Genomic DNA, 12,198 nt, shown 5'->3' on the forward strand with positions numbered 1-12,198 from the left:
AAACCGATTTTGATTCACTGTTTATCTTCCTTCAAAGTAAAAGCATATACTATTATATAATCAGAAAGGAGAGGCCACTAATTAACAAAAATAAAAATTTTAACCTCATTTTCAACGTCCTAATTTTGTCAGATTTACTACATTCTAGACTATTAACTAATTCAAACTTAATGAATGGTCATCTAAATTACATGTTACAAATGTCCTTTCTCCCATGGAAATAAATTATATGTTAGTTCTTTATAACTCCTATTTAGGAACTCTCCTAAATTCTTTTTTTTTTTTTTTTTGGTGATGGAGTCTTGCTCTTTCGCCCAGGCTGGAGTGTAGTGGCGCGATCTCGGCTCCCTGCAACTTTCAGCTCCTAGGTGTTAAGCAGTTCTCCTGCCTCAGCCTCCCAAGTAGCTTTGATTACAGGCACCCACCACCACGCCTAGGTATATTTTTTGTACTTTTAGTACAGACAGTGTTTCACCACATTGGCCAGGCTGGTCACAAACTCCTGACCTTAAGTGATGCACCTGCCTTGGCCTCCCAAAGTGCTGGGATTATAGGCGTGAGCCACTGCACCCAGCCGGAACTCTACTAAATTCTTAATTTACCATAGGCTTTTGCATATATTTTTAAAATAAAATTTTTATAACAAACTTTTAATTACATCAAAGATATAGTATAACTATATATGTGACTAAAATTGCTCCTTATACAGTTACCAAAGGATGACCTCCTAACTAACAAATCAAATAGGTTGGCCAATCTTATTAAACTCCTTTAACACTTAACAATTTTGGTAAGTTTCTTGCTTTCTGAATTTCTTCTTGTGACTTCTCTAATGCAACTCACCCCAGGTTTTCTCTTACTCTGTTCAGCCACTCCTTTATCAGTCACCATTTTAGGTACCCTTTCCTAAGTCATTCCCTTTAATGTTTTTTCCCTTGAGTTCTTTATTCAGTCTTCTCATTTTCTTACCGTACAGTCGTCTCTCCCATATATGAGGATTCCACTATTACCTATGTATTCAAATCTGTAACTCTAAGAATTCTCCCCAAGTCTTAAACCCTCTATCTAACAGGACATCTTCCCTTGGGTCTTCCTCTTAAACTTAGTAATGCCCAGAACTTAACAGATCAATTGTACGACTGAACCTGAGCCCCCTCCTATACTCCATTATCTTGGTAAAAGGAACATTATCCAAGTCAGAAATCTGGGCACCATTCATGACTTCTCCCTCATTTCTCACATCAAGCTGATCACCGAGTCTAACAACTTATACCTGCTAAATATCTCATATACATCTCCTTCTCTCTTCATTATCATCACTGTCTTAGTTCAGACCCTTACCACACCTGCCCCACTAGATGACTAAGTAGCTTGGTCTCCCAATTTCAAGTTTTACCCCACTCTAATCCACCCTCATGTAATTACCCTATAAATTATTCTTCACTTAAAATCCTTCCACAGTTTCCCTGTAATCATTTGTACCCTGAGTGCCTGTTAATGACATATGGTTACCTTCTTAGCCTCATGTCCTGCTACTCCCATTAATAACCTGTGCATCTAATATAGTATCTATTACACTATGTTAACACTACTAACAAACTATCTGTTTACCAGTTTGTCTCTCCAGTACAGTATCAATTCCTTGAGGTCAGGAAGTCCAACACTGGACACAGATATGTCTAGAGAACTGCCTGATTGACACCCAATGAGTGAGAAATGGATCAGTCGAGTAAGATCCATCTTATCCTTGCTTCCACTGATCATTTAACCCATAACTGCCTAACTTTAATTTTAAAAGTAACTAAGAAGAAGAAATTATCCAGAAAGTACCTCTAAAATATACTTCAACTGTAAAATGATGTATTATTCATACTGCTTACAACAGTAGCCAGATAACTCTGTTGACAATGATTTTTACCTATATCAAAGATACTGAGATGATAAAGGTCCTAGGTTCTTAACTTAAGATAATATTGATGTGGACCCTCCATAAAGGGAAATGTGTACCCTTTCCCTATAATTGTTGCTTTGGTAGACAAATTTGTCTTAAATAATATACAAATTAACCAATGAAAATTATTTATAACCTCAGAGAAATGAACAACGACTATCTTGAATTTTATCTGAAATCATTCTTTCTAATGTCCTGGTTCTTTTAGCCTATGTACACTCATTAGAAGGTATACTCTCTTTTAATAAACACTGAACCCTTTCCAAGAGTTTGATGATTACACTGAGTTTCAATCTCTCAAGATTCACCTTGTCATGTTTATGACAGCAGGGTCAGCAATTTCGACAAGACTCTTGGGAAACAATTGATGACAATGCATAGTAACACAACTCTTCTGGCAAACAATGTACCACCCAAGAAAAAAAAAACCATACCATGCTCACAGTCCTTGACCCACAAACCCCACAAAATATAGATCTTGAGATAAAAAAGTCAACCCATTCTTTTTAAGAAAGCCAAAAGATGAAAAAAAGGTTAAAAATATAATTTAACAACAAATTATACGCAACCTAAAGATCCTAAAGCTAGAAGCATAAGTTAGTCAGAACTTTTTAAAAATCAGCAGTCATATATTAATAAAGATTAGAAAAGACCAAAAGAAACTACAACTAAAGTAGTTGGATTTTTAGTGTTGAGAAATATTTTCAATATTTAATTTTTTTTCAATTCTCATTTAAAGTTGTACTGTTAGTTTTTGAAAACAGTGAGAGAATTATTCTATCCCTACAGCAATAACAACAGCAGAAGCAACTTTTCCAAAAAGACATACAAGTTTAAGGTGCTAATTTTATGCTGGGGTCAGAAAGTCTCGCCTCTCCATCAATGAACTCAATATATCACAGGCATAAGCACTGACTATGCTCCATTACATTTATGTTACCAACTAATCAGCTAAGACTGTTGCTGTTAAGCAGCCAGGTGATTATCCTCAAATGACCAAAAGGAAGAAAATACAAAATTTTCAACTATACACCCATGTTTAAAACATTAAAAATAAAAATTACCTTTCTTCCTTGTCCAAAGTTTTCTTCTCTGCTGCGGTGACTTTTTTAGGTGGTACAGGAGGGGTCACTTTTCTACATATCTCTTCAATGATGCGTTTGTTCATTCTACTTTGAGATGCAGCTTTTAATAAAATTCTTTCCACTGCAGTTATACCATCTCCATGACTGTATTTAGGAATTTCTGGTTGGATTAAAATTTCTATGTCATCAAGCCAAGGAGGATAGTAGGAGTTTTGTTTTCCTGAGAGTTTGTGGTGAAGTTTAATTAGCAAAGACAATATGCTTTCTTTAATTTCCAAAATGGCTGTAGTTAACTGTGGAGCTGAGCCAGGAGCAGACCACTTATTTGAAGTTTTGGGACGAACCACCTGATTCGCTTCACTGCTACTGCGATTGATGATTTCCTGAAACTTCTTTCTACGTTCTGCTACTAAACTGAAAACTTGAGCTGTACCAGAATTCTACCATTAAAAAAGAGAAACAAAGAAAAATCAAGAGAAGTTATTCAGCATCATTTAAAAAACTTATTAGTACTACATTTTCCAAAGGGAATGCTCAGTTTCATACAAAGATATATTCAATTGATTTGTTCTTTAAATAAATCTGTCCCTTGACCTCTCTCTCTCTCTCAAATATATTTAATCCCACTCAATCTGGAAACAGTAATAAGGAGGATATCATTAGCAGTAACACCTTCTTCTCAACCTTCTGAGACTATCTACCAGTCTAGATAGTCTAGATAGAAAAAAAAGACAAAGCTTAAGAAGTATCCACAGCCATATTAAAGAGAATCATAAACTAAATTCTTCATTAGTTTAAAGGAGGAAAAGTTCTTCTGGTTAACATTCACGAAGAATAGGGTACTCTTTACTAACTTCTGGAAGACTGGTAAGGTTTCCAGTTAAGAAAATTATAAATTAGGTTTTTTTAAAATTTTAAGCTAATAAATCTGAACTAGTAATTAATTTTACTTTTAAGGAACTTTAAAGTTTGAAAATTCTAGCAAAAATGCTTAAAGTCACTAAATTGAAATTTAAGGATGAAAAATCAAACTAATGTTTCATATTTTAATATCACTGTTTGTTTTTTGAACAGTTTTTTTTTAACTAAGTATTTCCCTCAATAATTTATCTTCTAAAAAGCTTTTTTGCTAAAGCAATTAAACTGCACCAGGGCTCTTAGAAATCATCTTTTAATTAAGATATGAGTCGGTTTAATGAGTTTATTTTTTTAAAGCGAGCATAGAAAGGATGCTCTAATATCAGTTGAGCTTTTATGAGTCAAATGACAGTATACACTATTTGTTAACATCCAAGCTGTTTTTTAAAGTATTCTCTACCAGCATTAGAGGCAAAAGCCTCTTATAGAGGTTCCAGTTTTTGCTTACAGAGAAAACACATTGTCAAAGACAAAGGAAGCTCCTACAAATACTCTAATATAAGAAATGTCTGATTCAATGCTCTCTACTCACAAAAATCGAGGTTGTGGAGACTAAAACTGCTTAAGTTTAATTACTTATAATGTCATTTCAAGATTTTTACTTCTGCTTTTTAAAAATTAATTAACTTACATGCAATGAGAGCAATGATTTTCAAAATGAGTCCAAAGCCATAACATACAGACTTTAAGACTTTATAGACTTATTTTATCAAAGTTTATTAATTGCAATACAAGCAAAAAAAATTATTTGCAAATGAGCATGCTGCTAGTAATTAAATTTATTTTAATTTAGAAAATATCCCAGTCATTTTTAAAACGTTAGTAATATAGCGGCAATGCTAAATATAAAGAGACTCAAATATGCCACCTATAATTAGTCTTCGAATACTAATAAGAAAAATATGCTATTAAATACTCAGTATTATTTTTAAGCTCAATGATATAAATTTTAATATTAAGCTTAAATCACTTTGTCAAGAAAAACCACACATAATTCAAAGAAACTTTCTTTTAAATTTAAACATATTAATTAAACACCCATACACACAAATACTTCAAAGCGTTTTTTTCCCCATTTCCAGTGAAAGCCATGTTGCTAGTTAATGCAAATATCATACATAACTACCTCTCTTTGAAGAACTTTAGGCCGTCGTGAATTCTGGCAGATTAAGGGAAAAAGACTGGTAAGGTAGAAGTTGCATAGATATATCAAAGGAAATAAAAGACAATTTAAAGTTCTCTACAACCACTTTTTTTTTTTTTGATATTGTAGGAACAGTATATCCCAACATAACATAAAGCTTTTCCTTATTTTCTTTCTTACAATTATACTTACATGTAAAGAACCCAAGTTATCAGAGCTAGTACTTGCAGGTGAGTCTCTCTTCACTTCAGGAGCAGTCTCTGGAACTCTTACTCTAACATAGTTTATAAAGTGTCGCATGTTTGACACTAAGTTACTGCCAGGAAACCAACTGTCATGACAACGTTCTGGTCCACCCACTGATGCCTAAAATATAAAAATAATGAATATCAAATCTTGCCATGTCAGATCCAAGGTACAATAGAGACATAACAAGCCCCCAAAAATCATCCACTGCCTATTATAATCCTGAATCCCTTATTGTCTCCTCCACAACTTATAAAGTGAATAAATTCAAATTATAAAACTAAATTCAGACAAAAAATACAGGAATATATTTCTCCAAAGTGCTTGGATTACAGGCGTGAGCCACCATGCCCAGCCAGGAATATATTTCTCAGTACTAATATTGGTAAGTCCAATGGAAACTGCTAAAAATATATTTTTCAATCTGGAATACTCAAGATTATAGAATATTCATCCTCACCCATTAGTAATAATAAAAATAATGCTAAGTTGGACTAATTGTAGAGGAAACTGAAAAACTAACCAAAGGTATGACCTAATCATAGAGGAATCTTTACAACCTTTTAACATCTGTGAAAGAATATAAGTTGATTCAACTTGGACTACAAAGAACCACAAAGTGGTTTTTTTTCTTTAACTTGCTTTTTTCTATTATTATGCTGTGTTATATTTCATCATTAGGAGGAAAGAGATGAGGAGAATCTTACACATCAGTAAAACTAATTTACAGTAACAATTGCTCTTACGAAAACTATACTTCTAAAGTCCTGAAACACATTAAAAACTTGTATTCTTAAGTACTTTAAACATTTTCCCATATAACAATATTCATGCCATTACCTTAAAATCTTTACAGAAAGAATTTGCTACTCAAAAATAATCCCTAATCAAATTATTAGAATTTTTGAACCTAAGTCCTAATTTCAGTTTTACTGGTTACTTACTGATTATGGGTAATTTTTTGCCAGTAATCAATATTCTTAGCATAATACCAAAAATGCATTAAATACTTTTAATTTTTGTGACAGAAACTATAATATTCAAATTCAATAATTCCATACGTAGAATTTAATATATTAATGAAAGCCCTAAAAAATTGTATGTATTTGAAGATCCCAAAAGGCCTTTTCTAGTAGTTCTTTAAAAGATCTTATCAGTCTGATGAAAACATAAATACCCCTCAAGATGAATCCATAAATACTTTTTATTAAGGCATGTAATAATTACCAAAAGTATAACATGCCTGGTTTGGCAACAAATGGCTAGAGCCAAATAGGCGCTGCCTATCTAAAAATTTTAAATTATAAAAAACTACTTACCTCTTCATCTGATTCTTCATCAGCAGAATTTTCGAGTCCTAATTCAATCAGATATAAAACCATGCAGAGTACATGTTCTGACAGATTTTGATGATCCATCAAAATCTTTAAAAAGGGAAAAAAATGCCTCATAATTATTTTTGTCCACAAAATATATTTCATTTAGAGATGCAAAAATATTTTATTGTTATAGACAAAAAGTACTTTAGGTAATATCTAGAAATAACAGTTCATAAATTTTCTAAAGGTTATGTCAGAGTCCACTAAAAAACAACTCATACAAATGTAAGTATCTAATAAAACAATTTAACATTTTATATCCTAATTTGCTGACACTCTTCTCTTGATGACAAGGCTATCAGATAAGTAAGTTTACCAAATAGAATAATTCATGCAAATGTGTTTAGCACAGCACCTGGAATGTAACTGGCATCATGATATATGTTTATAGTACTTTAATGTTCTCAAAAATATGTCCCTAAAATTAAAGTTCTGAACCTCTGAATATTTTGAGTGGCTGTATATATATGTAGGTCAGTGTGTGATTTATATGGAGGAGAAAGGTAGAAGGAATGCAAGTGGTTAGTAAAGAGGCTTCTTTCAGGAAAATTTGATAAATCTGACCTATGGATTATTCAATGCAAGCCTTAAACGTCTTAAACAGAATTTCTGGGCTACCTACACCAATCACTGATTCAATATTATATAACAGGCCACTAACCAGAAGATACCCAAAATGCCACAAGAAACAAAATGGCCTGGCAGCTATCACCTTTTCATCATTACAAAAGTCATCTGGCCAAATGATGGAAAGGACAAAAGGAATGAGTTCTGTAGGGAGTGGCAGTTTTACTTGTGGGTGAGATAGCAAAGAACAAAAAAGAAGACAAGATAAGATGAGCCTCGCAGAAGATGCCCAAATTGACTAAGGGGATTTGGAAAGGAGGACTTAGTTGCTTAAGACCTAATCTACCACAACTAAAGAACAGAGAGACTTTCAAGTCACTGACTCTCTCATGTTTTTCTGACTATTCAGAGGGCTTCTCTATTCATTTGTTGTTTGGCACAGTGATGAAGAGCATAGGCTTTCAAAACCTTTTTAAAACCAGATTTTTAAACAAATTCTGTCCATTCCTAGTTGACCTCCAGCAACAGACTCTGGCTGGTCTTAGTTTTCTCATCTCTAAAATTGGAATTATAAGCCCCTCCCACCACTTTCACTTGTCCCATCCCCATCCAAAAAAAAGAAAAAGAAAACTGCAATTATAGCCCCAAATTGTATGAGTTACTATCTGTCATTTGCTTTGTGTAGTACCCAGCAACTGGTGTTCAACAAACAATGAGTGGGTGACGCCAATGATGTAAGGAGCAGGAGCAGCAGCAGGAGGGAACTGAAGGCTGGGAGATCACAGAAATCATCCTTTCTGATCCACTATGTTATGGAGAGAAAACCAAGGCTCAGCCAGACAACCAGCTAGCTAGAGTAAGCTAACACAGACCTCAGACTCCCAGGCCACTGGCTATCATTACTATACTATCGCCTCTTGATAAATAAAACATTACCAGCTAAATTCAATTAAATTTTGACTTCAAAGATTGTGGCATTACAGCTTTAAATGAATAACTTAAGAGTTAAGGGAGTAAAAAAATCCCTCTATTAAGTACTTCAAAAAAACAAAAGAACTAAAAATGATGTTTCCAGGGAGTTTTATTTGACATTAAACATGTCAGAGGATACAGGTGGTTTACTAACACTGATTTTCAGAAAGTTGACTTGCCAATGTAATGTCAAAGGAGAATTTTTTTATTAGTAGTAGTAATATCAAGAAAGCTAAAGTTGAGATTTTCAAAAATTCATTTATAATAGTCTTGTAACAACTAAAACATTGTCTTTTTATGTTTGATAAAATATTATTTGTACATTTAGCATATGAAAACATTGGAAAATATAACTTGAAAGAGCATAATAAATAATTTGCCATAAGGCTTAATTTTTCATGAATTACTTATTTGTCTCTATTAATTATTACTTGTAACAGTATTTAGCTTCCTCATCTGAACTAGTTATTTAACCTCTAAAACTAAATTTCATTCTGAAAAACGAGAATAACAGAACTTTCCCTGATAAAGATTTCTGCTAGCTTAAACAAAATAATGTCCACAAGCATATATAAAGCATTTTCAACAAAATCTGGCACTAAGTAAACATTCAAAGACTCTCCATTTTTTGTAAAACAAATAGAAATATCTTTTCAGTACAAAAAAAATTCTACATTTTTGTAATAAAGAAAAAGAGCATTTTAAATCAATTACTGAGTAACCCTTTTGGAAGTTAATGAAAATAAAACACCCAAGGTGTTTTTTGAACACTGTCCAAAATCTTAATAGCAAAACTTCAGAAACAAGTGCATTCAAAAATTGGTCATGGGTGGGGTTGAAAGAAAGGGAAGTACAGAAATTTAAAAGCATTATTTCATTATAAGATCAAGAAAAAAACTTACCTACCCAACTAAATGTCATATATACTTTTTTATAATGTGTTAAATCATTGTACATAGTAATTGGAAATTTGTATAATAAATATTCTTATTTTTCTTTAAAATTTTTAATAGAATTTTTAATTTTTCAAATTCTAATTAGGAAGAGAAACAATATCATATTAAAAGGAATTCAAAGAAAAATAAGAATATTTGTACATTCTTAAATGTTATAAATATACTTTGCTTTATAAGTGGTACTTTTATATAAATATTATCCTTCAGCATTTTTATTTCAAAATAAATTCTAAGCTTAGTCTTTCTATTCAAATTACTACTGTACCTTGTAAAGCAGAGTGAATAGCACAATGTGTAAAGTTTTACAGTGTAAAAGTCTCATGAGACCTTTATAGCTAGGATGAAGTGATGTCCTTTTCTTATAGGGAGGCCACGGGTTTCCAGGAAATTTTCCACTCTGTTTTAAACTGTAAAAATAAAACAAAACTATAATTAGATGATAGCCTCAAAATCAAACTGTGGTTTAAATGTAATTTATAGACACGAATTTCTGTCACAGTATTTTATACAGTGCTATTTTTAATCAAATTGCTTAAATGCCAAAGAGGTATCTATTCTATACACAATGAACATTACTACTTCTTTTCCTATTGGCTAAAAATGAGTAAAGAGAGCTAAGCTGGAAATTTTTAAAAATATAAACTTTAAAGTGCTAACAAAGAGAAACGAACAGAAAGAATACAGATAAAGTACACAGCAAATAAATTTCCAGCTGTAAAAATTAAGCAAAATAGATAACCTAAAAATTCTCCTACTACCAGTGGTTGGAAAAGCTGGATAAAATACAATCTTTTGAATGCATATTTGAACTCACAAAAAAAGTGGAATTATCCAGTTACCAGAAAAAAGAAGGAATTAATGACAAGCACTAACACTGCCAGTGGTTTCAAAGTACTTGAGCAAAGAGATCACAAGGTATGCTGGGCTCACACAAGGCTCAGAGATAGAACTGAGATCCCACCTAAAGCTGAGACCCTTGAAAGGCTTTACCCTCATTGTAAGAGTAACTCACAAGAAAAATGAATTAGCTTGTCTGTCTCTTCTGGGATATAAGAAAAATAGGTTCCCCAAGACAATAATTATGAACTTGTATGCAAATACAGTAGTCCCCTCTTATCTTCAAGGGTCATGTTCCAAAGCCCCCAGGAGATGCCTGAAAACATGGACAGTATATACTGTGCTTCCCTACACATACATACCTATGATAAAGGTTAATTTATAAATAAGGCACAATAAGAGATTAACAATGTAAGTATTACAACAATATACTGTCATAAAAATTAGGTGAATGTGCACATGCCCCCTCTCTCAAAATACCTTATTGTTTAGTAGTCCCCCTTACACCTAGTTTCACTTTCCAGTTTCAGTTACCCATGGTCAACCGTGGTCAGAATATATTAAATGAAAATCTCCACAATAAACAATTCATAGGTTTTCAATTGTATGCCATTCAGAGTATTGTTATAATTGTTCTACTTTATCATTAGTTATTACTGTTAATTTCTCACTGTCACTAATTTATAAATTAAACTTTATCATAGGTATGTACTGTAGGAAAAAAACATATTATATATAGGGTTTGGGTACCATCCCTCATTTCAGGCATCCACTATAAGTCTTAGAACATGTCCCAAAGATAAAAGGGGGACCGTTGTACTATACTCACTGCTGTTCTTCTTGTAATGATGTGAGATGATAAAACGCCTACAAGATGAGATGAAGTGAAGTGAATAATGTAAGCACTGTGACATGGCATCAGACTACTAATGACCCTCTGACAATATGTCATCAGAAGGAGGATCATCTGCTTCAGGTGGTCCTGAATCATTAGGCCATGACAATGTTGGAAAGCTGGATGTCAGGAACAGACAATGTCAATAACTAACAAGTGAGCAGTATATACAGCATGGTACACTGGACTAAGGAACAATCCACAATCCAGGTGGGACACAGTAGGATGGCACAAGAATTCATCACCCTGCCTAGAATGTCATGTAATTTAAAATTTATGAATTCTTTATTTCTGGAAATTTCCTTGTAATACTTTTGGACAGAAAATACAGATAACTGAAACTACAGAAAGCTAAACCACAGATAAGAAGGGAAAACTGTAATAACAGACTCATAACACAAAACACAAACTTTGAGGGAATTACACAGAGAAAATGACAAATCCACAACCATAGTAAAGGATATTAGCATATTTCTTATCTAAATGAGAGCCAGAAATAAATTGGTAAAGATTTTTAACAACACAATTAAGAAGCATGGGAAAAGGTAACATGCAATTAGAGAACACCCTAATTTTAAGAGCACGTAGAATATTCATAAAAATTGACTAAATATGTAGTATGCAAAGTAAACCTCAACAAATATCAAAAGAACTGATACATGAACCACATTCACTTGTTATATAGCAAATAAAACTAAAAACCAACTTAAAAATGTAACTCAAAACCCCAGACATGTAGACATCTCAAAGCACTATGCTCTTAGAAATTCAGAAGTCATTAAAAATCATAACAGAAAAATTTAAAACCTAAACTATACAGAAAAAGCTGTGGTCCACCAAGTAAAGCAGTACTTAGGAGGAAACACATAGCCTTAAAATGCATACGTTTTTAAAAAAATCAACAACTAAGCATCCAAATTATAGTTAATAATAATGTATCTTATATTTCAAAATAGAAGAACTATAATGTTCCTAACATAAAAAGAACATAAATGTTTGAGGTGATAAATATCCCAATTTCCCTCATTTAATCATTGCATATTGTATATATGTATCAAACTATCAGGAAGTGTCTTCAAAGATTGTATAAAAGGTAATGTTAAGGCTAAGATATATTAATTTAAAATATTTTTTAAATCTATAATAATAAAAATTAAAAAGAAATAATTAAAAATGAAAACCAAATGCACTAAAACAGCAATAGCAACTAAGTATCCCAGAAAGGGAAAAAAAGATAATCCAAACTAA

General features: G+C 32.4%; 1 protein-coding gene across 13 annotated transcripts in view; it reads right to left on the reverse strand.

The window, feature by feature from the left end:
- Positions 1-12,198, reverse strand: part of UBR3 (ubiquitin protein ligase E3 component n-recognin 3) — a 271,060-nt gene that overhangs the window by 142,470 nt on the left and 116,392 nt on the right. For 8 of the 13 annotated variants that reach the window (XR_013518888.1, XR_013518887.1, XM_054257538.2 and 5 more), the window contains 5 exons: positions 9,484-9,625; positions 6,664-6,768; positions 5,291-5,464; positions 5,081-5,113; positions 3,016-3,476 (listed from right to left, as the gene is read on the reverse strand). Coding sequence is in view for 10 of the 13 variants with exons in the window: in XM_054257538.2 (XP_054113513.1) it covers positions 3,016-3,476; positions 5,081-5,113; positions 5,291-5,464; positions 6,664-6,768; positions 9,484-9,625 (915 nt within the window). In the remaining 3 variants the exon portion in view is untranslated. The remainder of the gene's footprint in view (positions 1-3,015; positions 3,477-5,080; positions 5,114-5,290; positions 5,465-6,663; positions 6,769-9,483; positions 9,626-12,198) is intronic. The other 5 variants (XR_013518889.1, XM_054257546.2, XM_054257541.2 and 2 more) reach the window with 1 other exon arrangement.

The sequence above is a fragment of the Callithrix jacchus genome, chromosome 6 (assembly GCF_049354715.1).
Source record: "Callithrix jacchus isolate 240 chromosome 6, calJac240_pri, whole genome shotgun sequence".
Lineage (NCBI taxonomy): Eukaryota > Metazoa > Chordata > Mammalia > Primates > Cebidae > Callithrix > Callithrix jacchus.